At 38.7% G+C, this 27,267-nt stretch overlaps 1 protein-coding gene across 2 annotated transcripts; it reads right to left on the bottom strand.

Annotated features, from left to right (window-relative positions):
• Nucleotides 1-20: 20 nt before the first annotated feature.
• On the bottom strand, nt 21-27,267 carry CCDC80 (coiled-coil domain containing 80). Of its 2 annotated transcripts, none has more exons than XM_083362843.1 (8): nt 26,804-27,267; nt 24,432-26,295; nt 18,691-18,847; nt 14,573-14,709; nt 11,686-11,834; nt 8,476-8,579; nt 7,053-7,133; nt 21-4,709 (listed from the first exon to the last, which is right to left on the bottom strand). In XM_083362843.1, the coding sequence occupies exons 2-8, from the start codon at nt 26,286-26,288 to the stop codon at nt 4,357-4,359; spliced, it is 2,838 nt and encodes a 945-aa protein (XP_083218969.1). In that variant the 5' UTR covers nt 26,289-26,295; nt 26,804-27,267; the 3' UTR covers nt 21-4,356. The 2 variants fall into 2 exon arrangements, with proteins under 2 accessions (XP_083218969.1, XP_083218968.1); XM_083362842.1 differs by having other exon boundaries at nt 26,808-27,267.

Below are 27,267 nucleotides of genomic sequence, written 5' to 3'. Positions count from 1 at the left end.
GATGTGCTTTATCCTTTAAGCTTTCTGAAAATATTGTTGCCTTCATGAGTTGTATGCCTGGGGTATCATATAAATCATTTATTTTTATATGACTACCCCTGTGATACCCAGTGTTAAAAACTGCATATGTTTGAGCCTCATAATTACAGTAATTAGGATATCATTTGAATATGAAAACCAATATTTGAGCATTTCTTCTGAATGTCATCATCACGAATCAGATGAGATATCCCGCTGATGGATCCCTTAAATGAATAGGAAATTAATAACATGGCTTTCTAGCCAATTTGCATATTTCCATACAATTTGGGTACTATTTTTAGTTTTGCTGCATGAAAATAGATGAATTAAGTATTTAAGCATAAAATTTAAGATTACTTCTTTCAAAACATATCAACAGGATCATCCTTCCAGGCTAATGTAAAACGGGGTCCAGAAAGTTACAGTGTTCCAAATATCTGTTCATGCTTAGCTGGTGTAGCCAAAGCAGGGGTGTCAAACTGCTGGCCTGTGGGCTGGTTGTATCATATGGAAGCCGCGCCCACCCCAGCTCCGGCAATACGCTGTGACACGTCACGTGGCGAGTTTGACACCCATGAGCTAAAGGGATGAAGGGAATTGCATTCTTAACATCTGGGGTTGGGTAATAAAGGTTTCTACCCCTAGTATATACCATGTAACACTGGATAACACTGCACTTAACCTTTTACATGCCATATGATCGTGTTCACAAGCTATGCGTTTCAAGTGAATTGTTACTTTCCCTTGTGGATAATTAATGTGCAATTATCCCGGGTTGGTGCTATAGAGATATTCCATCTTTTATGACTAATTTATCCAGTGACTATCCTTGATGGTGAATTGCAATCCAATAATATCTGGAAGTCAACAGTTTGGAGAAGAATCTTTTATGGCACGTCAGCCAAGAAAATTTGTAATCCAGTGTTTTTAATCTTCAATAGAAATTATAAATATAGGCCATCTTTCATATGTAGGTTATGTACTAGGTTATGTACTTTAAGGAATGTGAATCCCTTAAAGAAATGTTACCTACTCTATAAATATTTCCTTAGCTTTCAGCTTGGAACCAATAAATTGGAGTGGTTCCCATTCCTTGAGTTGTCTTTGTTCAGTCTTTTGTACACATTGTTTGTGTTAATTCCATAAAAGACAAAAGAAATACAGACATAAAATGCAGTGCAACAGAGTTTGTGCTGACATATATTTAAAGCTGTAACAATGCATGCAAAACTTTCTGTGGATATGATAAGTATATGTTTTTCTAGCATTGGTGATTCAGTTTTGGAATGGAAATGTATAAAGAAAATAGTACGATTCAAGACATTTAGCAGCTGTGACATATAGAAATTTCTAAATTATATTGTGTAAAATATTGCTTAAATTGTGAAGTTTCAGTTCAGTTTTATACTTCAAGTTTAAGATTCATTTGTAAAGATGCCTGCAGGGGCAAGAGTTAATATTGCAAAATTATTGGAAGAGGAATGTATGAAAATGCTAGGCAAATATTCCAATCAGGGTTATTGTGTTGATAGAAGGTGGTTCTCTTATTTGCTTACATAACAGTTAATTTATATTTTTCTGTAATATTGCTACCACACTGGTACCTGGTATAATGAAGCATCCTTTTGACCCTGCTTTATCTCATGTTTGTAGCATTTATTGAGAAAAATACTGTTTGAAGTAAGGATTTCTTTTACCACCTTGTTGACGCGAGTATCCATTGTTCCTTTATTTTTTGGAAGCCTTGATAGTTTCTAAAGAAGTAGTTCTAACATAACAGAATGCATGTTCTTTAACAGCAGTTGTTTAAATACAGATGCAAGATTAACTAGTGCCTGGAATAAATTAAAATTTGGGAGGAGGGGGGTTGAGTTTCAATTGTTTTCCAGACCAGAAAAAAATAGGTAAATGGATGTTGGTTGTATGCATACCAATAGAATTAGAGACATAAAAATTAATATTTTAGTGACCAATATGGACTTTTCAGAACAGTTAGAAAACCAATATTCAAATACATATTTTTAAAAGTTGGTAATATCACACATATAATTATGCATTCAGTAATGAATAAATTAATAAGAGTCTTTTAAGGTACATCAAGAAGTAGCTGATTAAGCATTTCTGACCTAATATATACAAAAGTTTTTTTTATTTTGTTTTTTGTTTTTGCAAGGGCCTACATGGCTTTGGGTTGGATATGGAGTACTTTTAATAATTTTCCTATTCTGGAAAAGGTTAAATATCCATCTGTTAGCAAGTCTTCTTCAAAGGGTTGTCCTTTTGCACTTATGTGGCCTGGCAGACTCATTTAGGGAACATATATTTGTCCACTAAATATGTGTTTTGTCTGTGTTTGAGAAAGAAATATGCTTTGTTTGGCTTATGTGGAATTTAACAAGAAATTTCTTGAAAGAAAATTCTGAAAGTTTTTTCATTAGTGGTGTGTAGCTTTTTTTCAAATAGTTAATAACAAAACAAAAATAAAAACCAAGACCGTCAAATTTAAAGCTAATGTTGAACAACATTGTTTTCAGTTGTGTCTTTTGATTGGTTTGGTCTTACTTATTTTAACATTACAGTTATTCCTAGCATGATGTTTTCAGGAATTTGTGAAATCACTCATTTTAGATTACATTGCACTATACAAAACACATTTCTGGAAAAATTCCTCTCACAAAACATTTGATAAATCTCCCTAGCATGTTTTGCAACTGTAATCAAGTTTAGTGAAATTTTGAAATCTCATATGGACTACATCCTGTCTTACAGATTGCACATAAACATCAATTAAAACCCACCCCTCTATTTAGGTTTAGCTCACTATGCCTTCTTTGGCAATTTACACAAATGTTCTCTGGTGGTCCATTCAGATTGGTATTGGTAATGGTGGTGGTGGTGATGTGTGTGAAGCTGCTTTTGAGGTTTCCTCCCTTTGGTATTGGAGGATGGAAAAACTAATTGGATCCAAGTATAGGACACTATAGATTTGAGAATCTCTTGAATTCCAAAACCAGAGAAATTATTTCCTTTTTTTTTCTTTTCTGCATAGGAATTGGGACAGTACTGTTGTTTTACTGCTGGCCTTTAGGCCTCATGTAAGTTGCAGCAATTGCTATGACATATTAAAAAAAGGTTTTTTTGACATGCTAAGATTTTTATCTAATTAAGAAGAGTGTATTGTACCTGTATAGAGGAATGTTATACTTGTTTCCATCTGCAGTTTGAATTGATACATACAAAGTATAGATATTTCTATCACGCCTTTATTATTTTTACAAATAACTCAAGGCGGCAAATATATCTAACACAACTTCCTCCTCCTATTTTTCATACAAGAACAACCCCATGAGATGGGTTGGGTTGAGTGACTGGCCCAAAGGTTCTACCCTGTAGCTTTGTGTAATATATTGCTGTCTAAAAAGCTGAAATAGCTTTTTAACCAGCAATATACTGAGCCATGATGGCACAGTTGTTAGAATACAGTATCGCAGACTAACTCTGCCCACTGCCAGGAGTTTGATCCTGATGGGCTCAGGGTTGAATTCAGCCTTCCATCCTTCTGAGGTTGGTAAAATGAGGACCCAGATTTTGGGGGGGGGCAATATGCTGTCTTTGTAAAGCGCTTAGAGAGTGCTGGAAAAGCACTATGAAGTGGTATATAAGTCTAAGTGCTGCTGCTATTGCTAAAGCTGAAATCTTTGTTCTCTTGTATTTTCACTCAGAATCAGACTATTCTCAAATTGTTAGTACTAGAAACTCTTCAGATTGGTAATTGACAGAATCATATAGCATATTATGAACAAAGTTATTTCAGTCAAAGCATTTTTAAAACTCCTCTAGAAATCATTTTCTGTAACAACTGTCATAAACCCTCCTAAAAAGCTGCAGTGTGAAGATTGTATTCTGCAACACAATTCACTATTCTTCCTCTTCAATAAAGCTTCACAGCTTTCAAATATATATTTCCTGGGGGAGTGAGGATGCAGTTTGACAAAAACTGAAGTCCATTGTATATATTATATCCTATCCACCATACAATAATCACCATTAGGAAAGAGTTTCTTATTCTATATACACACAACACAAGGAAATACCTCAAGTTAGAAGGGCTCTAAAATATAGAGGAGTCTTTATTTCATAAGGCATCAGCGAAATTAATTTCACCTCTTTCAGTTCATGAAAATGTGTGTTACAGAGAAGGCCAAAATTTTATACACTCCCTTGACTGAACAATAAGGCAATAGAAAATGTTCACGCAATCATGAAGCAATTTCCACATGTGGCCTTTTGTGACTTGAATGACTAGTAGGATGCAAGCAGTCGAAGGCTAAATTGCTACTTTCTGTAGGGGTATCCATGGTGGTAACTTCCATGATGATGATAATCATCTTGGTAACCTTCCTGATAACCTTGGTGATAACCATGGTAGCCATACTCTGCATATTCATCTTCTGGGCATCGCATGCCAAGTGACTGCTGAATGGCCATCTCCTGTCGTCGAAGTTGCATAGAGTCAATTAAATCATACACAATCACCATGGACCACATTGGGGAAGGATACCAAGATTTGACATTCCCATCTTTACCAACCAAAAGCATGGAAAAATATTCAGGACTGATCTGGAAATAATTGCGAATGTCTTTCACCAAATGAACGGGGACATCTTCTCTGTCCACACTGGAGCTCCCTAGAAAAGGTCAGAATTAGGGGGAAATGTTAACATTTTCAGATCAGCAGATAAGTTGGTCTTGACAGCATAGCATATTTAATTGAATATATTTTTACTATTTAAGGTAACTGCTATTGCTGAAATTGACCTGGAATTAGATTAGTTGTAGTACAAATGTTTTTGATGCTAGAAGGAATCTTTTATTATCATATCATCTAAGACACAGGTCGGCAACCCGCGGCTCCGGAGCCGCATGCGGCTCTTTAAGCCATCTGCGGCTCCCAGTCGCCCGGTCCGCGCGCACCTCTCCGAACGGGCAGTGGTGCGCGCGCACCTCTCTAATCGGAGAGTGGTGCCGCCCATTTGGAGAGGTGTGCACGCACCTCTCAGAACGGGAGGAAGTGTGCGTGCACCTCTGAACGGGCAGAGGTGCACGTGCACCTCTCCTAACGGGCAGTGGCGCCGCCCATTTGGAAAGCTGCTGTGGCCCGTTTGCAGGCTGCCGCCTTCCTCCGAAGGTGGTAGCTTTGCAAATGGGCCGCGGCAGCTTTCCAAACAGGCGGCGCCACTGCCCGTTCCAAGAGGTGCACGTGCACCTCTCCAAATGTTTGGAAAGCTGCGCACGCACCTCTCGGAACGGGCGGTGGCGTTGCCCTTTTGGAAAGCTGCTGCGGCCCATTTGCAGGCTGCCGCCTTCCTCCGAAAGAGGTAGCTTTGCAAACGGGCCATGGCAGCTTTCCAAACTGGCAGCAGCACGTCTGCAAATGGGTGGCGCCACCGCCCATTTGGGTGGAGGTGCGTGTGCACCTCTCCAAAGGTTTGGAGAGCTGCACGCGGACCTCCCCGAACGGGCGGCGGTTTGGAGGTCCTGGGGGTGGCTCCGGCGGCACCCAGGCTGAAGGCAGTGCCGCAGCCCAGCGCCCGTCGCCAGGGAGACCCGTCACCGCGCAGGTGCCTCCCGTTTTGCGCATGCACAGAATGTTTTGTTTTTTGCGCATGCGCGTGTGTGGACACGCGCGCACTTTTTGCGGCTCCCACTTTTTGGTGTGTAATGGAACCGGTTCTGAGTGGCTCTTTTGCTTTTTCTGGTTGCCAACCCCTGATCTAAGAGAAAAATCCCTCCTTTTTGTGTTTTGAAGCTGCATTAAGACATTTTTCCAATAGTAAGTCCAGTGCAATGGGAGAAATTTCTCTTTAGTGTGTCTAATTTCCTACAGAATCCCTATTGGTAAGTAAATTTGGTATAAAACAATAATGCCATACGCTTTTTAAATGCAGATTTTCCTAATACCATATATTTTTCTTACTAATATCCTTTGTAATTTAAAAGGTTTGAGAACCTGTTCCTGGATAGACAAATACATACTCTCTGAAGAACAAAATTAGCAAACTATAGATTCAAATGATTTCAATAGGGTTTTCCCAGCAATCTTGTGGGCAGTTAAGTGCCCAGTGCAGCTATGGCAATAGGAAGCGACCTAAGCATTCGACATGATTGTTTGAGTAGCATCTGTCTGTTGAATAAACTTAAATTTAAAGCCTATTTACCAAAATGCTGAACATCAGAGAAGATGCCTACAGCAGTGGTAGAGAAAGATGAAAAGTTAATTCTGATTGTTACAACCACCCTGCACAGCATGTTACTCAGATTCATTTAACTTTTTATTTTCACGGGTAGAGCATGATGTCATGACTGGGGCAGCATCTTGCTATCTTCTGGCCTGTGGACTCAGAGAATATAATACTCTCTGGGTTGTCCTCAGACACTTGTGGGCAGGAGCCATATCCCTTTGAGAAATGGAGCATAACATATGGATCTGCAAGATTGTCTACGGTTCTCATGTAGAAGTGGTGATGCTGACAGTATTTAAAGAGCATGTGGTATAGGACTATGAAAAGTTCCAGAGTTCACAATAATAGCTATAGTAACAAGACATGATAGAAGTTAATGCATATGAAAGAAATTAAGTTTGCTTTCCAAAATGTGTTTAGTGAAGTACTACCTGCTGTTTTGATTTGGAAACAAAGAAACAAAAATCCAACAAAATCTAATGAAAACTATATAAAACAATAACACATATATCTACAAAAAGTAATAGAAAAAACATGTCAATCCAAAAAGCAATAACACTGGCCTCCAATTGGGGCTTCAGCACATCACATCCCAAAGGGCTAGGGAAGGATAACACTACTATGCACTTATATTTATATAAGGTTATTAATAACACTGTACTGCCTAGTCTCAAGAATAATTCACTATTTCTAAATGTGAACAAAATAATGGTTCAGTACAAAGAATAATACACATCATGTTTGGGTTTGGCAATTTAGTACAGTCAAAATCTGAAAAGGATTTCTTACCATTGATTGGATATAATTCTAGGACTCCACCAATCTCCTCCCCCAGGCCTAATAACTTGAGGATAATTATGTGCCGCAGACCTATAGAAGAAAGGTATCAATTACTGAATAACATCTTGATGGTAGTAATTTTGATAATGCAAAATATACAACAATTATAGAATTGAGGGGATCCTTGGTGTTCTCTGAGCTTGCTTGTTTTCTTACAGACATTTCATTACCCTAACTAGGTAACATCATCAGTTGCTACTAAGCTGTTAGCTGTCAGTTTATATTCTATTTAATTATAGAATTAAATGCAACATTTTGCAAAACATTTTACTTCAGTTATATAATCATAATTTTTATACTTCCCATGTGTATAGCCCACTGAATATATCCAGAATTACTTCAGGCAGTTCCCCAGTCCTGGAGTCTAATACAGCTAGATACTGTAAGTACAATTCATATTGATACATTATTATTATTTTTGAAACTCTGTATCAGAATTGCTCAAATCACTACCAAAATATACAAAGGGAAGCTAGTCCATTGTACTATTTTAGAAGTTTACAAGAATACCATAATTTGACTAAACCTTTATTTTTTTATATATTTTATTTTTATTCTTTACATACATATGTTAATTTTCCAAACAACGTGTGAACTGAGTTTATAATTCATTAATACATATACAAATATCACTCTTTGGTTCTTTTTTCCAACCATTTATAAAATAAAATCCAGCTTTCATAATATTTAATTTGACTAAACCTTGTTGAGAAAGGATCGTAGGAAAATCTATATTCATGACCAGTCATTTTTTCCTCTTCATAATTCAGACACTAATTTTGGAGATGTTTGTTTTGTAAGAATCTAATATTAAACATTTACAGTGCAATCCTATAGATGTCTACTCAATAATCAATTCTTATATGTTATATGTTCCAGGACAGGATTGCAATTTAAGAAACCATCATTTGATCATGATTGTTCACTAAGACCTAAGAAAAAGGAGAATTGTAATTTATCAATTGGCTTATTTCAAAAAGGAAGAAAATATGAAATTGACCACATGGTCTTTTGACTGATTGCACTATGATCTCTCCATTTGGAAGAAAATGATTCAGAAGTTTAAGAAACCTCACTGTAATGAAATTATTTTTAACAGGCATAGATGTAAAGCCACAAAAAAGAAAGAAAGAAGGCAATTATTATCCCACCTTTATTTATTTTTATTAATAGTCCTTCCTACTAATATTTTTTCCCCACAATAACAACCCTTTAAGATGAGTTGGGCTGAGAAATAATGACTGGCCTAAAGCAACCCATCCGGCTTTCACGTCTAAGGCAGGACTAGAACTCACAGTTTCCTGGTTTCTAGCCTGGTGCCTTAACTACTAGATCAAATTGGTTCTTACTATTTACCAAAATTATTACTTACCAAAATTGCATGCTTGCCCATTCAGGGCTGCAAGCTGCTGTGAAAAGGCCCAGTCTTCTTCATTGGGCGTTGATATTATCAACAGTCTCCTCCTCCAACGGAATCTGGAATGAAAAAGAGGTCATACTAAAAAAAATCCCCACATTACTGGGTAGAATCCATCAGTTAGTCATTACAACTTTCTGTGTAGCTTCGGCCTATTTATGACAGACATTGTAAAGCAATCAATTGCTCTCCAGATATTAATTCAACATCTGTAGCCTTAGCCACAATGGTCAATGTTGAGGAAGGCTGGGAATTATTCAGCATCAGCTGGAAACTAGTCTCAAAAGTCCTTTTTTTTCCTTCAAAAGGCAACTGGACTGTTTCTTCCTTGAAGAAGAAGATGTTTCTCTTCTCATCCAAGAAGCCTCATCAGTTCTGATGATGTGGGGTGACAAATTGATGAAGCTTCTTAGATGAGAAGCTAAATGTTTTCTTTTTTGTCCTCAAGGAAAAAAACAAGTCCAGTTACCTTTTGAAGAAAAAAAGCACCTTTGAAACCTGGATGGCTGAGAATCTCACCAGACATCTGGAAACTATAGTTTATCCACTCCTGTGTAGTAGAGGAAGAAGCAGAGTCTATTTAAGGGAAGGGAAAACAATCTACACTTTTGGTCCAGCTGGCTTTGATATGTTGTTAAGAAACTCTCCTATTTGTTGCAGCTCTGTTTTATTAATTTATAGCCAGACTCTTCATTCCCCTGGAAAAAATTAAAAGACTATATGAAAATTGGCAGGATCTGGAGGATTATGGATAAAAGGTGGTTTGGAAAGAACTATAATGGTCCATAAAAGAGCTTTCCCCACAGAAATATGAGCAAAGTATTTATCAAAAGTCCAAAACACTTTCTTCAGTTAATTAATTCTGCTGGGAATACAGTTGTACCTGTTCTCAAATACCTGAGTTGATAGCCATAGTCACTGGCTGGCATCAGAAAGGCTGACAAGATTGGACATTTGAAGCTCTGCTGCTGTTTATGTACCAACAATGCACATAAGACATATTAAAAAGATGACAAGGTTTTTCATCAACTGTTTGCACCCAACAATTTCAAATCATGATCATTGCTACAAATCCCCTTTGAAACACCCCAACATTTGCTCCTTAGGTTCATCCTCCTGAAGTGCTATTCTGCATTGCTCAGCTTTTGCAGGACTTTTGGAATTCTTTTAACAAACAAAATACAGGGAGTGCAGAATTATTAGGCAAGTTGTATTTTTGAGGATTAATTTTATTATTGAACAACAACCATGTTCTCAATGAACCCAAAAAACTCATTAATATCAAAGCTGAATATTTTTGGAAGTAGTTTTTAGTTTGTTTTTAGTTATAGCTATTTTAGGGGGATATCTGTGTGTGCAGGTGACTATTACTGTGCATAATTATTAGGCAACTTAACAAAAAACAAATATATACCCATTTCAATTATTTATTTTTACCAGTGAAACCAATATAACATCTCAACATTCACAAATATACATTTCTGACATTCAAAAACATAACAAAAACAAATCAGTGACCAATATAGCCACCTTTCTTTGCAAGGACACTCAAAAGCCTGCCATCCATGGATTCTGTCAGTGTTTTGATCTGTTCACCATCAACATTGCGTGCAGCAGCAACCACAGCCTCCCAGACACTGTTCAGAGAGGTATACTGTTTTCCCTCCTTGTAAATCTCACATTTGATGATGGACCACAGGTTCTCAATGGGGTTCAGATCAGGTGAACAAGGAGGCCATGTCATTAGATTTCCTTCTTTTATACCCTTTCTTGCCAGCCACGCTGTGGAGTACTTGGACGCGTGTGATGGAGCATTGTCCTGCATGAAAATCATGTTTTTCTTGAAGGATGCAGACTTCTTCCTGTACCACTGCTTGAAGAAGGTGTCTTCCAGAAACTGGCAGTAGGACTGGGAGTTGAGCTTGACTCCATCCTCAACCCGAAAAGGCCCCACAAGCTCATCTTTGATGATACCAGCCCAAACCAGTACTCCACCTCCACCTTGCTGGCGTCTGAGTCGGACTGGAGCTCTCTGCCCTTTACCAATCCAGCCACGGGCCCATCCATCTGGCCCATCAAGACTCACTCTCATTTCATCAGTCCATAAAACCTTAGGAAAATCAGTCTTGAGATATTTCTTGGCCCAGTCTTGACGTTTCAGCTTGTGTGTCTTGTTCAGTGGTGGTCGTCTTTCAGCCTTTCTTACCTTGGCCATGTCTCTGAGTATTGCACACCTTGTGCTTTTGGGCACTCCAGTGATGTTGCAGCTCTGAAATATGGCCAAACTGGTGGCAAGTGGCATCTTGGCAGCTGCACGCTTGACTTTTCTCAGTTCATGGGCAGTTATTTTGCGCCTTGGTTTCTCCACACGCTTCTTGCGACCCTGTTGACTATTTTGAATGAAACGCTTGATTGTTCGATGATCACGCTTCAGAAGCTTTGCAATTTTAAGAGTGCTGCATCCCTCTGCAAGATATCTCACTATTTTTGACTTTTCTGAGCCTGTCAAGTCCTTCTTTTGACCCATTTTGCCAAAGGAAAGGAAGTTGCCTAATAATTATGCACACCTGATACAGGGTATTGATGTCATTAGACCACACCCCTTCTCATTACAGAGATGCACATCACCTAATATGCTTAATTGGTAGTAGGCTTTCGAGCCTATACAGCTTGGAGTAAGACAACATGCATAAAGAGGATGATGTGGTCAAAATACTCATTTGCCTAATAATTCTGCACTCCCTGTACATCATGCAAGCTTGAAGTCTGTCCAGTCTTGTTCTATACCTTATGTCAACACATTTGAGGTGAAGGCTTTTACTTCCAAAAATCTTGACTCATTCTGGAAAGTGAGAAGATCCCTGAGGATGCGCTCCAGCATGAGTCCAAAACCTTGGAGGAATAAATCTTTGGTCCGGTTGACTGACTCAGTTTGGATCCTGCAACATTATCCTATATTTGCTTTCATTCACAAAATGACTCACTGAGGCTGGAAGGAAGGAAGCTTAAGTAATGTTGTCATTAAGTATTTATTTCTGAATATATAGGCTTCTTTAAATGAAAAGAAAACTCAAACTCATCAGCTGGTGGCAATTGCATTCTAACATCTTCCTCATTTTATATTATTAAAAGAAAATAAGATCTGTAAGGTAGCTTTAGGAATACCTGGACAAAAAGTTTTCCAGAGATTGTTTCTTATTTTCTTTGCAAACAATGCCTTCCCGTTTCTGCTTTTCCATTTCTTTGATACGTGACTGGAAAGTGTCTATCAGATCAAACACAGACTTCATGGTGATAGGCACTTCATAGTATTGCTATAAAACAAAGATTAAGAAGAGCCTTAATTGAAAACAAATCTCTTGGCATCTCCCAATTCAGATGACTTATAGATACAAGAAGTTTAATATTATCATGATCCAAAAGCTGATATAGTAATAAATTTAGCTGTTCCTAAACTGGTCAGATGTAGACAATCCCTGGGAGCTTTTGCATGCCATCTTAAATTCCATCAGGAAAGAAAGGTATATACACATACCCATATTTGTTTTGCTAAAGGTAACATAGTGAAAACTTCAATGACATTGTAAGGTCTTTAGAATTGTATGTCCTGGACTTCTGGTTTTGTGTCGTAGCGACACGGCCAATGGATTGGAGGGTTCCGACCCCATGGCCAGTTTTGCCCTGCCTGGGGACCCTAAATGGGTCTAATGTCAGCCCGGAGAGGTGACAAAGGAGGGCCCCCTGTTGATCACAGAAAGACAGAGGTCAATCTGTTTGATCTGGGGGAAGCCCTTCAACCCAACAGGAGAAAGGCTAGCTGCACTCCAGTGACTAGCCCAAGCTACCAGCATCTGAAGTCCAAAAGCACTAAGAACAACTGTGAACAGTGTGCTTGGAACTAGGTGAGAATATCAATCTTCTCTTCTCTATTTGGAAACTGATTTCCTGGAAAAGATCCCCAAGAAGCAAAAAAAATCCTCTGAAGGTAAGAAGGAAGGGGATTATAACTCCACTCTTCCATAGACGGAAGCAACGATTTAATTTTTATGGGGGACAGAAATACATTGAAATGGATTAATGTAAAGCTATGATCTGGATAAAACTGAAAACTATGGAAAATTGTTAAGATTTTCCATTTGAAAGAATCTTGATGAAATTATAAGAAAATATTTTTTCATTTTAAAAGTTGGAAAATAAACAGCTACTGACATCGAGTCAGTATAGAACTACAACTGCCCTGCCTCAGAAATTGGCAAGATGCCCCAAAACAGAGCACAACTTGTTCCTTTGATCCTCAGTGATTCTTAGTTAAATAGACTACAGCTAGGAATAGAGGAAAGAAAATACACTATCTATCTATTGCAGAATGAGAAATACAATTGTTATAAAAACTGCTGACCTTCTTGGATTATAAACAGTTACTGAGCTGTGATCTTTAAATTCAAGAATGCTTTGCAGGGAAATAAAAAGTTTGACTTTCTGGGTATTTTTCCGGGGGGAAATTACTGGATTGTTTTTAAGTGGTTGAACGTTTTGGACTGTTCATAAAGATAAGAACTATATAAGAGTGTGGTGTTTGGAACTTAAGACTGGTTGGTTTGATGAAAATGGAATTTGCATATACAACTAAAAGTGGTAGGAAACCACACTCAATATTCTTTGCTAAATTCCCCAGTCTGGTATATCAGAGATTTGGAGGAGTAATACTTCAAGACAAAACAAATATCTTCCAGGAGGAAAGGTGTGCTAAGTTGCAACTAATCCAAATGACAATTGTTTCAAATCATGATGAGATTACAAATAATTTTGATGATATAAATGAGCATATCCTTGACTTAAGCTCATAATTAAAAAAAACTCTCAAAAAATGATGACAAAGAATGAACAAATAAATCAGACAATAGAACAAAAACCAGAGGAAATTGACTCAAAGATGGAGGCTACAAATGAAGAAAATCACAGCTTAACACAGACAAAGAAAAATCTGCAAGATTCTGCCATAATATTGGAAATGGAAAAGACATTTTATTTTTCAGGACTTCAAAACAAACCTGAAGATAAGAAAGAAGATTTGATAAAATGGATTATAGAGCTGTCAGGAGAACCACTAGAGTTTGGGAGACAAAAAATGAAAGGAGAAATAGAGGGAGAAGAAAAGTGAAAGCTTAATGAATATAAATGGGTGAAACTCAGAAGTGCCTCACCCAATTTGTCTTTCCCGTTCTTAACAACACTTATAAAAATACAGGAAGAATCCCCTGGCAAGCTGAACACACTGACTTGGAAAGCTGCTTGGCAAAAGAAGGTGAGAGCCAGACTCAAAGAGAGATGATTTGTCCTACCAGACGGAATACAACATGACCAAACATTTGTTTGACTATGGTTAAAAGGATAGTTAAATCTTGAATATGAATGGGTTTTATAGTAAGAGTGATGTGATTTATAAGTAGCATAGTATTTTTTATGATATGGGAAATGTAAAAATATTAGGATGATTTAAGTGTACAAAATGTTTTGGATATTTAAATGTAATCAATTTTGGGAAAATTATAACTGACAAGAAGTATTTTGAATACTGAGGGGAAATTAAGCTTAAATAAGAATTCTGAGGACCCATTGTTTTTCCTTGAAGACATTTTGCTTCTCATCCAAGAAGTTTCCTCAGTTCTGAACTGAACTGAAGAAGCTTCTTGGATGAGAAGGGAAATGTCTTCAAGGAAAAACAACATCCAGTGACCTTTTAAAAAGCACCTCTGGGATAACTGTGACCTGGATGACTGAGAATCTCCATAGACATCCAGCCTAGTACAATCTTTTCTAATGAAATGAGCCAATTATTTTAAATTATTTCTGCAACTCCACTTTCTTCTTGAAAAACAACCCACTTTTATGTTCATACCCTGAATCATATCTCTCATATGATCAACTCTCCTTTCTGCCCTTCTCATCTCTATTCTTAGTTGGTCACACTAGTCATCACAGTAACTGTAATACAAACCATCCACAGGACATCTGGTCTATTCATTAATTTTGCTAATATACTTCTTCCTACCTTGGCCTTCATATCAGAATCTGTCAACACCATAAAGAAGTCATTATAGGTCATTCCGTATTCTCTTCTCAGCTCATTGATGAGATTCTGATCCACCAGGTCTTCATCTTCTATCACCTTCATAGGATTCTCATTATCTTAAAAGGAAACGAAATAGGGATGAGCAGATGTCTCTGTTCTCTTCTTCAAAGATACCTATCAGATATCACATTAATTTCCACTAATGCAAGCAATAATGGTAAATGCTTGCTACCTTCTTGTCAAACAAGTGAACATTATTCCTTAGATACTACTAATAGGCAAACCAGGAGCCCAAATAATAGTGCAAATCATAATGGCATCAAGCAAAAGACAGATGGTCTGATATAGACAAAGCAATCTTATGGGTCATAGGGTAAAGAATCTATGAGCTTATCTAGGGAAATAAAAAATTAAATGTGTGTGTGTGTGTGTGTGTGTGTGTGTGTGTGTGTGTGTGTGTGTAAAATAAGAACTACCTCTGTTGTGCAAATTAGACAGATCTTCCTCTCCACCACTAAAGGAGAAGGTCTGCATGTCTTTTAGCCATGTTATGCCCTCCCAAGAAAGTAGGTTTGGCTTTCTGGTGATGTAACATTAAAATTAACTGAGATGTATCATCCAATGGCATAATTTTTATTCTCTTTAGATATCAGTGAATCATTTTAAGTATTTGTGTATATGCAGCACAACTTAAAAACAAGAATGAGCAGTTCAAAAATCTACCCAGAAATTGAGTTTGAGAAGACTGGAGAGATCATCACATCCATGGGGAAATGTGCTAAATTCCAAGATCTGTTTAAACCACTTTCCCTATTCATGCCTTTATAAATATTAAATTAATCATGTCATGTTATGTGGTTTTGTTCATTCTTATATAGCAATAAAATTTGTTCTCATGAAAGGGATTTCAAGAAACTGTTTATTCTAATAAAATGTTCTCATTATTCAATTACATTCATTCCTAAACAATTTCCTAAACAGAAAATAATTCAAGTATATTATTCTCCTGTCTTTAACTCTCAAAGCAAAAACATAGACATGCTACAAAATGAATGTATTTCCATGCCATAATACCGGTGGCTGTAAGCTGTGTTGTTGTTTTTTTAACTTAAACAAATTAAAGGCTCTCAAATACTAACCTTTTGTTTTTGTGTATGAAAATTTGCTTATGTGCTACAATTGGCCACGTTCACATACTGCACTCAGTTATGATTGATACAAAATGTTAATCCACTTCTAACCAAGTTACATGGCTTATGTAATGTATGGACTCAGCCTTTCCCTTCACACACCTTATAGTCTCATCTTCCTAAACCACAGACAGTTTTAATCATTGTTTATTGAATTAGCCAGAAAAAAAGCTGGCTTCACTCTTGTTGTCTTTTGAAATAATACCTTGGCAGTTACTGATGTCATTGCCTATCTTCTATAGCAGACATGTCAAATTTGTGACGTCACGTGACGTCGTGCAACATATTGGGACGGTTTTGCCATTGCCAGCAATGGGGTGGGCGCGGCTTCCACATGACCACTTCTAGAGCATTCATTTTTCCTGCCCAAATCCAGACCTTTTTCTTTGGTTTTCCTTGGAGTTCTGCCTTTGTTTTTAAAGCTATCTGTAGCCCAGAGAGAGGTTGGGGTACTTCTCTGTGTCCTATGTGATGGAGGGTACATCATTCTTCTGTAAAGTTCTTGACTATATTTAGCCAATGGACCATGAATGTCTGAACTTGTCTGGGTTGCCAGCTGATCTTTGCAACACAAGCCCAGCATCCTGATATGTCCAGTTCTTTATTCTCTTTTTTGAGTTTATTGGACTAAAAGATAACAAAATTAGTGAAGCACAAAAGCAAATCAGGACATAACTGGGAGGGACAGCCACAGGAGGGGAAACAGAAAAAAATCTTCTCCTTTCCTCTGATGGAATATCGGTGTAAGCCAGGGGTGTCAAACTCAATTTCATTGAGGGCCGCATCAGCATTGCGGTTGCCCTCAGGGGGCTGGGTGGGTATGGCCAGGGTGGGCATGGCCTACTGGGTGGGCATGGCTAGACTGTGTATGGCCTACTGGGTGGGCGTGGCCAGCTCTACATCGTTCGCATCAAGGGTGCCTATGGGGGCCTGGGCAGGAGTGGGACAGATCTGAGGGTCTCTGGCAGAAGGAGGATCTCTGGGCCAGGGCCAAGGCAGTGGCGGCCGTTCCCTCACTGTTTCCAGGATGGCTTTGCAGGCCACATGAAACCACTTCGTGGGCCGCATCCGGCCCCTGGGCCTTGTGTTTGACATGTCTGGTGTAAGCTCTTCAAATTCACAGAATGGCTTCTTTGGATCCATCCTGATATTTTTAAATTGATCAACCCATTAGAAGCAACTAACAATTTTGCAGCATTACAAAGAAAGCAGTGGAATGTTTTTGTTTTTATTATGTCTATACAGCATGAACTTTCTAAAATGTAAATGTTTGTAGCCCTAAGGTATGTAATATCAGAGATCATAATACTTTAGTTGACAAGAGGAAAGATGTGCGAAAGAATACATTTCATCTACTTTTACTTCAGTAAAAAAGAAAACTAACAAAAAGTAAGGCAAATCTTTCTTAGAATCACAGAGCTTCTTTAGAGACAGACTTTCTCCTGCCTTTTCAACTAATTGTCAGAAACTGTTTTACTTGACTCTATAAAATAAGGATATCTTGGCAGTCTAAGCATACACTCCCTCTTCACCTATTACTGTGTGTGAACAGTCTCACAAGCCCATGGAGTTTCAGGATTTGGGGAAATATCCCCTAGTAGAAGTCTTTGAAGAAAAGCTATCTTGCCCTAAATATTCATGCTGGTGAATAGACAATGAAGGCACCGCCAGTAGAAGTTAGTTTAATTCTGAGGACAGGACAAATGGGATGATTGCTCCCTACTCCCTTTCACTGTTGTCTGGCCTTTCATACAGGTAAAAATTAAGTAAACTTCAATTACATAAAAGAATTAGATATAAAATATGTGGCTAACCACATATTTTATGAGTTAAAGGATTTTGAATCTATTTTGCGATCTAATCACACTTTTGAACTTTCAGTTGTTTTACTAGTTTGTAAGCTATTAGAAAGATACTCAATAAATCTGAATATGATGCTTAGGAAAAGAAATATCCAAAGGAAATACTGGAGCCACCAGTATACATACAAAAAGGGAATACAAATACATGTTATCTGAGAAAGGGTTTTCATATTCTTCCCAACCAGAGGTCAGTCTGTCTGTCTGTCTGTCTATGTCAACACTGTAACGATCTTGGCTGAAGCCATTTTTGCTTCATTATTGGTGCCACATTACTGGGAGGAGGAATGATTGTTTTAAGGTTAGCCTGTTACTCGTCCCAGCCTCTGTCAACCTAGCAGTTCGAAAGCACGTAAAAATGCAAGTAGAAAAGTAGGGACCATTACGGTGGGAAGGTAACAGCGTTCTGTGCACCTTTGGCATCTAGTCATGCTGGCCACATGACCACGGAGTCGTCCTCGGACAAATGCTGGCTCTTTGGCTTTGAAACGGAGATGAGCACTGGCCCCTAGAGTTGGAAATGACTAGCACGCATGTGCGGGGGAACCTTTACCTTTACCTTAAACAATACATTGTCCCGTGGGAACCAAGGCCATTGCTGCCTGACTTTTAGCGGATTGAGGCTTCCGTTAGAATGGCAGCCAAAATATTCTATTGGGGAAGTGGATAATTACATAGTGCTGGGGTGGGAAGTTCAACTTTGTAACATTGTAGCACTTGGGAGGGAACTCCAGACTTGGTTTCACTTTTGACTGTGCCGATACTTTGTATCCAATAAATATGTTCTTTAAGGAAACCTCTTGCCTTGGAGTTCTGCTTTTACTGGTCTTATCTATCAGAACCATGTCAATCTGTCTGTCTGTCTGTATATCATCTAACTAACTATCATCTATCCATCCATCCATCTACACAGTTGTCGATCTCACATTTGTGATTCTGGGTGGCTTTCCACACACAGGCCATCCTTTTAAATGCATATATATATATATTTATATATTTCATGGTTGCTAAATTTTTTGAGCATTCTATGTAATAAAAGTAAACCAACCTAGCTGGAAATGATCGATCTTCATATGACTGTTGTTCATTGTGCCAAAGATGGTGATAACTGAAATTTTTCTAGTCGCCATTTTGCAAAAGCTCTCCAAATATTCATCCCTCTGTTGCACATACATGTTGTTGTCAGCTTTGGGTGTTGTGATCAGCTAATAAAATGACAGAGCATTAGTTTCAGGAAACCAAACAACACAAGGCCCAATAGCTCATACCCCACCCACCAAGGCTTTTCCTTTCCCTGTATTTTAATGGTGATGAGAAACAATATTTACTAGTTGGAATTTTAGATATAATTTGTGACAAGTCAAGTCTCATGATATGTACAGTATATTGGATTTAATGCTCTGCCAGAATCACTTCTGGGGAGAAAATACAGCTAAACAGTGAGTCTAAGGCCAGCTATCAAAAATGAATGAAAATTTATTAATTTATCGTTCCAAAACCAATATTCTAATTAATAACATGATAAAATGTTTTAATAGATTGTTAGCTACATGTCTAGTATTTCCACAACATTACAATATATCGAGAAAAATAATGATTGTGGATGATAGTGTCCTTGTAAATAGAGTTTTTTATGCATTTGAATTTATTACATATTGCAAATTGCAAATGTACATGGTTAAAAAAGGACAGTTTGAAATATACAGAAAAGGAGCCCTTTTGAATTTGTATAATTTGCATTTTAATAGTTAACTAAGTACATTTGTCAACCCTGACTGCTCTTTAGAAGGCCAGATCCTGAAGTTTAAACTCAAATACCATACTTTGGCCACCTAATGAGAAAGAAGGACTCACTGGAGAAGAGCCTAATGCTGGGAAAGGTTGAGAGCAATAGAAGAAGGGGACGACAGAGAATGAGGTGGCTGGATGGAGACACTGAAGCAGTAGGCGTGAGCCTAAATGGACTCCAGAAGATAGTAGAGGATAGGAAGTCCTGGAGGAACATTGTCCATGGGGTTGCAATCGGTCAGACACGACTTTGCAACTAACAACAACAAAGTACATTTGTCCTCTACAAATTATTCCTAATTATTTTTTTCAACTAGAGTCCAGTTGTAAAAACAAGATTGTTTGAAGGCTAGCATTGTTTGCCTGCCTGATTTTTCCCATGATGAAGCAAGAAAATATGACTTAATAAAAGCCCATATCTGGGAGACCTAATTCGGGATGAACATATTGTGTGAGGCCACTCATGGGGGATTATAAACCAAGGACTTTTGTTCTACAACTGATAGACCATAGTTAAGTTAGAGTTGCTACATAGGGAATCTGGGCAACCCTGAGATAGTAACTCTAAATTACATAAATCATGGAAATGTACTGTCTGTACCTAGTCAAAGAATAATCAATTATTCCCCTTGTAGTGAGTTGTCTTCCTAATTCCAGTTCACGTCCACAGAGTAAATTTTTTTAAAAGAATGATGGTAGTAAAGATCTGATCATGGAGCTCTTCTTTAAAATCAAAATTTTAAAATCAAATATAATTATTTCTGAAACAAAGAAAGCATGCTTTGATTTAAAATTGTCAATAGGTTAAATTTAAAATTTGGTAAAAATGCTGCCTGGCTATGAATTTCTTTTATGCTTATGTATTAAAAAAGGCATTTCATACTGTACTTCCACACCACAGAGTAGCAAACAAATGTAACTTATCCAAGGTAGAATAAACGAGCCTAAAGCAAAACCAGACACAAACAGGAGAGAGGAAGCAAAGCCAGAATTTGCAAATGACCCCACATGTTATCCACAAGCATCATTAGCATGTCCAGAAGCTGGTAGTCTGGGAACTGAGTAATTCCAAGATCCTCTTTCCTTTTCTCTTCATAGAAGAGCAAACGTGGACTGGTTGGTCATGCCTTGGACTCATTCTGCAAAAAGCATCTCCCCACTTCTCTGCCAACATGAGTGTCTTCATAAGCCATCCATAGAAATCAGAATACTCTTCACTCAAGTAACTTAGCTCCCCCCTGGAGAAATTCATCTGGATATCCTTAACACATTAAATAGTTAACAGACACACACAAGCAGACAAAACCCATGTACAGATATATACTTTAATAAAATTATTCCCTTAGATTTTCATCATGTATCTCCCAACTAATGCTTTTCTTTGGGTGGCAAGGAAACTAGTCAGGCTTCAGAATAAGGGAGTTGGCTGCAACTATCACCATTTTTATTTTCTAAGGATTCCTCCAGGGTTCATGTAGGATAATACTGCACCTACATTCCAATTTTATTTATTTTTTAAAATTAACAATAAAGAGATATAAGGAATCCAGCAAGGCTAATAAAATAAATAGTGCTAATAAAATAAAATATGGCAACAAATTAATTGCCTAAAGAAAATCTATTCTATAGATTTCTAATATTATTAAACACGACAAAATAAAATTTGTGTTTCACTTATGCATAATCATGTTTTGTTTTGCATTTATAATAACCATTATTTGCATAAATAATAACCAATAAAGTAAGTATGAATTCTCACAATATGCCATAAAATTAAATGTTGTTTGTTAAGGAAAACATCTGAGGAGGTTGCCGTGTTTCTTTTAAATAATGTTTGATGGAAATTTATACACAATTGTTAAATTTTGGGAAAGGCAAAAACAGGCAATAAAGCATTATGGTTTCAGACATTCATCACATCACTGAAACCACACACTTTACATAGAAAAAGAACTCTATCCATCATGCTGACAACATGCTAAAAATATTGCAAATATGTATGTCCATATCCTAGACCAATCCCAGAAAAAAATAAGATCTGGAAGTTGTCATCAATATGATGAACCAAATGTCAACTAGAAATGTTGGAAGTTGAAATATATATATAAATATATTCAGCATGAACTGTAAAACAATAAACATACAACATCCTTTTTTCAACTGTTGTTGAATTCATTTCCTCATATTACTGGGTCACAGATTCTACCATCTCTGTTTCTTGTTTTCTGACAATTTGTGCAAATTACTGAGAAAAGATTTAATGATTTGCTCCACAAGATTTATAATTACATTTTTAGAAACATGCCATGCTAGTGACAAACTAAGGTAGGGATAGAAAACTTTATCTTTCAAAATGTTATCGATCACTCTTATCAAGTTATATTAATTTTGAAAAATGATGAGAATGTGTAAGGCCACATATTGTCCTCCTCCATCATAAGGTGCCATGGTAGGCAGTATTTTGGGTCCCAATGAGCCTTATGATTCTTTTCCTAAGTCACCCATGCACAGCGACAAGTCCTTTTTCTATTTTCATATCTCGTAGCCAAGTTGACTCATATGATTGAAAAAGGAACAAACGGTTAATTTGTCTGACATTTAGGAACATCTGTTTCTGAACTTAAAGAATGTGAATAGTCCACTGTCCTTAAACTAATGTTTACATTTTATAAATCTCTATGACAGAAGGGCATTATTAAAAATATAAGAAGTAATCATATTAATTGTACTTTGTTAATTCAGCGACCTACCCACTTTTAAATGCAGCCTGTAGGTCACCACTCTAAATCCTGTTCTTACAGTACTTGCAGTTTACATTGGCACTCCTTGGCAATCTGTGTTCCCTCTTAATCAGAGGATTTATTTATTTATTTTATTTTAATTCCATTTATATCCCGCCCTTCTCCGAAGACTCAGGGCGGCTTACAAGCTTAGCAGTAGCCTTCATTCTATGTATATGCCTGCTTATTAGGGCTTTCACACACACACCCCAAGCGGCATTATTACAAAGTCAGCTTAATTGCCCCCAACAATCTGGGTCCTCATTTTACCTACCTCGGAAGGATGGAAGGCTGAGTCAACCTTGAGCCTGGTGGGATGCGAACCTGCACTAATTGCAGGCAGCTGGTGTTACTTAAGGAGGCATTAGCCCACTGCTCCACCAAGGATGCTAATGTTTCATATGCTAACATCTTATCCTCAGTCCAGAAGTGTTTTAAATGTTCCTACACTGATTCCTTTTGTTATGGAAACAACTGGAGTTCAACAACTGGCAAAGGAACTCAGTGTGGCTAGACTCCTCGCCCTCAGCTCCCTGGCTACAAGATATATCAGCCATGCCACTGACTACTAGGCAGTTTGAAAATATCGCCTCCCAGTTAGGGAGCACAAAGCCTTTGGTTAGCAAGGTACTATAAACCCAGTATGGAGGCCATGCCCCAAATTTGCAATGGCCCTTATTTTGCTGACTGAGAGCAAAGTGGCAAAGTAAGCTGACAGTGCACTTGACCTGAAAATTTTACACCTGAAAATATTGCCCTAGAGGTTGTCAGGAAGAAAAAAAAATGTGAAAGGGGGAATGGCATAATTCTTTTATAAAATGTCAAATGAAGACAGAAGGGTCCCCAACCATTCTGAGTCTAGTCTCACCCATTATTGGTAAGTGTAGGTTCCTAGGCAATTATTCCAGCAGGTATGCGGCCCAGGTGTAAAACTGAATATGGAAAGCTTTCTTAGATATGGCAACGTAAGACATCTCTTGGAAGAAAAACAGAAGATAGTAACAGCTGTTTCTGTGAATTCAGCACATTAAAAAAAACCTAAACATTGGGGGATTTGTGCAATATTTCATGTGTAAACCTTCACTCATGTAACATGACTTTGTGACATTTTTCTCTTGCTGCCCATATCTCAGGTCTATTTTGAAAGGTCCTCCCTCTTCAGCAGTAAATTTGGCACTAGAATACAGTGAAGAGAAATTGGTAAGAAGCCCCAGTTCAACTAACTAAAAGACTTGACTAATTCATTACTATATACTTCAACAACATAAACCAGGGGTAGGCAACCTCGGCTCTTTTATGACTCATGGACTTCAACTCCCAGAATTCCTGAGTCAGCTGACCCAGGAATTCTGGGAGTTGAAGTCCATGAGTCATAAAAGAGCCGAGGTTGCCTACCCCTGAGATAGACAGTAAAGACTGATCTGTAAAAACACAGGCTTTTCCCACATAAATTTTTTTTTAAAAAAAATCCTTCCTAAGAGCTGTTCTATCAATGCACAATTTTTTGCCTCAGTGGTGCAGTTGGATGCAGATGGATAAGTGCAGATGTAGACTTTGTACCACGTAAGGGCCCACAGTTGAGCAGAGGCCCTGTCCTGCCTTTCTCATGTTCTTTACTTTAACAGCTCTCTGCAGAAATGAGAGTCTTTTGTTCTGAGGTGACCCAAAATTCTTTAAAAAGTTACATGCTGGTAAAAGGAAGGCTCCCAATACTTGTAAAAGGAATGAAAATAGACAGAAGGTAGGGAATATATGCAAATATGAGTGGGAAGAATGCAGGTGGAAGCTGAAAGGACAGTGTCCATGTATAATGTCACTCCCAAGGCCTCTTCCATTCTGGCAGCGCCTTTGGTTTACAAGAATAGCATTGGCTTTCTCAGAAGGCAATTCAAGTAGAGAAACACCGTCCTTCAGATATTTGCTGGACTTCAATTTCAGCCATCTCAGCCAACATGGCCATAGATGAGGGATGATACAACTTGAATAACAGAGTATCTAGAAAACTATAGGTTCATCATGCCTGATTAAGAGAAAAGTTAATACTACAGTACCATCAAAATGAAAATGTCAAAATATTGGCTGCCATCAAAAACTTTCAGAAGCCAAACAAATGCAAGAGATACCTGTCTAGAAAGAAAAGTCTATATTTATAGGGTCTCATTAAGAGATTTAATTATGAATAGATATGTGAGTAATGTATGTTCAGGGATGAGCTACTTACCAAAAGTCGTCTTTTGCCTTCAAAGAAGTTCAGAAGGTTTGTCACAGATTTCTTGGAGGTCTGCGTGAAAGACCTAGCATGGGGTTTCAGGCTTCCCTCAATCTCTATTTTGCTTCCTTTCTTGTTTTTCTTGTTGCGCTCTTTCTCTTGCTTGCTTTTCCTTTCGGCTCTGTCCTTCTTGGCCTGCCTCTCAATTTTCTTGTCATATCTTTCTTTCTTCTTTTCAGATTTATTTAAAGGGATGCGTTTCTTTGACTCTCTGGCTTTCTTGGGTGGAATATTTCCTACGGGGATGTTTTCCTCTAAATGAGGAACGGTGGGCTGCCCTAAGTCATATTTACCTTCATATTCATTGCTCAGTATCTTATCCTGGGCTTTCTGTTTGGACTGCTTGCTTTTAGGAGGCTTCTGCTGGCCGGCTGTGATGCCAGGGTCCCGACTCTCCTTCTTGTCTGTCCGATTGTCTCGGAATCTGCCAGCATTTGCCTTGGTGTAATGCTCTGAGGTGGCCCTTGGGATTTCTGTGTAAGTGTCATAATGACTGGCTTTCCTGGGTCTTTTAGTAGCTGTTGGTTGTCTTTGACCTGGATGCTTTCCTCTGCGGTTTTCTTTCCACACGGAAAGGGAGGTCTCTGTCTCAGGAGTGATAGTTGTCTCGGGCTCTGTAGGAAGTTGGGTGAGTGACTTTGTGGTCCATATTCTCTGTGTAGCTGGAGTAGTTGTGATGGTGGTTGTGGGTCTGCTTGGTATTGTCGTTATTCTGGCAATTGGCTTGAGAGTTGTAGTTGTTGGAGGGAAGGTAGTGGCTCTAGATATAGTGGGGGAAAGAGATGGCACTGTGGCCACTGCCACTTTCTTCACAATTTTCACTCTGGTTGGCTGCATTTTGCCTTTTCTTGTTTCTTCCTTTCTCGGGAATGACTGGACGCGACCACCACTGGGAGCTGCTCTTGTGCTGCTGTCCCCAGTGATCCCTTCCTTGATGATCTGGCCCTCTCCTCCAGCTGCTTTACATTTCTGAATGAAGCCTTTCTGCCTTGCCTTCTCAATCTTCCTGATGGGACTCTGGTCAATGACTTCATATATAGCTTCCAACCTTACTGGGTATGGGTACCGTTCCTCAACTTGTAACGTCTTCTTTAACAACACCATTCCAAATTTCCCGTTCTCTAGTTTCAAAAAGCTCATGAGTTTGGGAATGAGGCTTGGATCTAGAGGCTGCTCTAGGATTTTCCCTTCAGGGGATATCTTCCTAACTTTACTACCTTCTTCACCTTCCCCATGGAACAGTATAATCTGCTGGACATGCCTTTCCGCTAGCTCACAGTAGACGTCGTCCTTCAGCAGACTCATCATGAGCCGGTAATAGCCATCTGAGTCATGAGGAACAGAGATGATCCAGACTCTATTCTTGCCTGCAAAGCTAGCCAGAATATTGGGAGAAGTGGACCCTAATGGAAAACGCACAGCACGTGATTGGACTGCAGTGGATGTTCCTTCATCTTTAATCATTTCCAACTTAGGTCTTTTCATCTGCCGTATTTTTATCTCACCATTCCTTATCTGAACCTGAGATTTATTTTTTGAGGAAGAGGCTGCTAGGTTTTTAGGTTCCAAAGAATCCCTTTTAACAAGGGGACGTTGCCAATGCCTCCCAGAAAGATTTACACGTCTCTGAGGCACCTTGCCCAACCTGGACTGGGTTGAAATAGATCTCCTGAAATTGCTACCGTAGGCCACAGGTTCTTTTCTGACTCCAAGACTCTCTCTCTCAGCTTGCCTCATTGGCTTATGTGAGCCACACACGAGCCATGTTGCCCATAACACAGTTAAGCTCACAACTGGTGTCCAGTTCATTGTGACCCTAAAAAAGAAAATGGGAGGAGAAACACATTATTAGTGGGCTCTCAGAAAAGACCAAAGGTATCCAACATTCTTAGAGTGAGTCGTCAGCACCAGAAATCGTGCTGATCCTCCCAAAACACATTTTTAAAAATTGTTTTACACATTTCTGCTGGTTTTTTGTGTGTGTGTCTCTCTCTTCTCTTTAAAGGTGAGAGCATATGTGTCAGCAACAACCCCTGTGGTGAAGAAGAAAGCTAACCACATTCTGTTAAAAGGGACTGTTGAGATTCTGCAGATGAAGCTATGGACTGAAAGTAGAGGAGCGCTCTTGTCCCTGGGAATGGGTGGTGGGAGAACATCCTTCAACAATAATGGCAGTTAACAATGCGTGGGAGTGCTTGATACAGAAAAGTCAAAAAAGATTTGTATAATCTACACACTATTAATACAGCCTGCCTGCCTGCCTGCCTCCCAGACCTACACACATACAGGATGTCAAGACTCTCAGAACAAGCAATGAAACTTACTCACTCTTTGCAGCAAGTTACTCTTCTCCGAGACACTTTCAGATCCTCTCTTTCAGACCGCGGGGGTTGCCATGTAGCTCTTCTTCGGGGCAAAACCAGATTCCCCCCAACCACGCCGAAAGGCTTGTTCGTGTTCAGGGAAGCGGATGCAGGCAAACAGACGCTGCCGCCCGGAGCTTTCCTCTCTCCATCTAGCCGCAGCTCTGCCTCTTTTCGGGAGCAGCCCCAGGAGAGGCGCTTTTCACGGAATTCGCTGCTGTTCGGCTCTTTCTCTCTCTTCCACACTTTCACGGCCGCCTCCACATCAGTTCCGCTCTCTGGCCTGCAGCGGGGATCCTTTGTCTCTCCAGAACCGAAGCAGCCAGGGCTAATACATTTAGCAGGCAAAAGGGTTTAAACGCTCACCAAGCGAAGGAAATATAGCGCGCTTCTCTCCTTTACCTTTCTCTTCATTCCCAAGCCTG

Source organism: Vipera ursinii (assembly GCF_947247035.1).
Source record: "Vipera ursinii genome assembly, chromosome: 4".
Taxonomy (NCBI): Eukaryota; Metazoa; Chordata; class Lepidosauria; order Squamata; family Viperidae; genus Vipera; species Vipera ursinii.
Note: the sequence above shows the minus strand (reverse complement) of the source record. Positions and strands in the feature narration are given on the sequence as shown.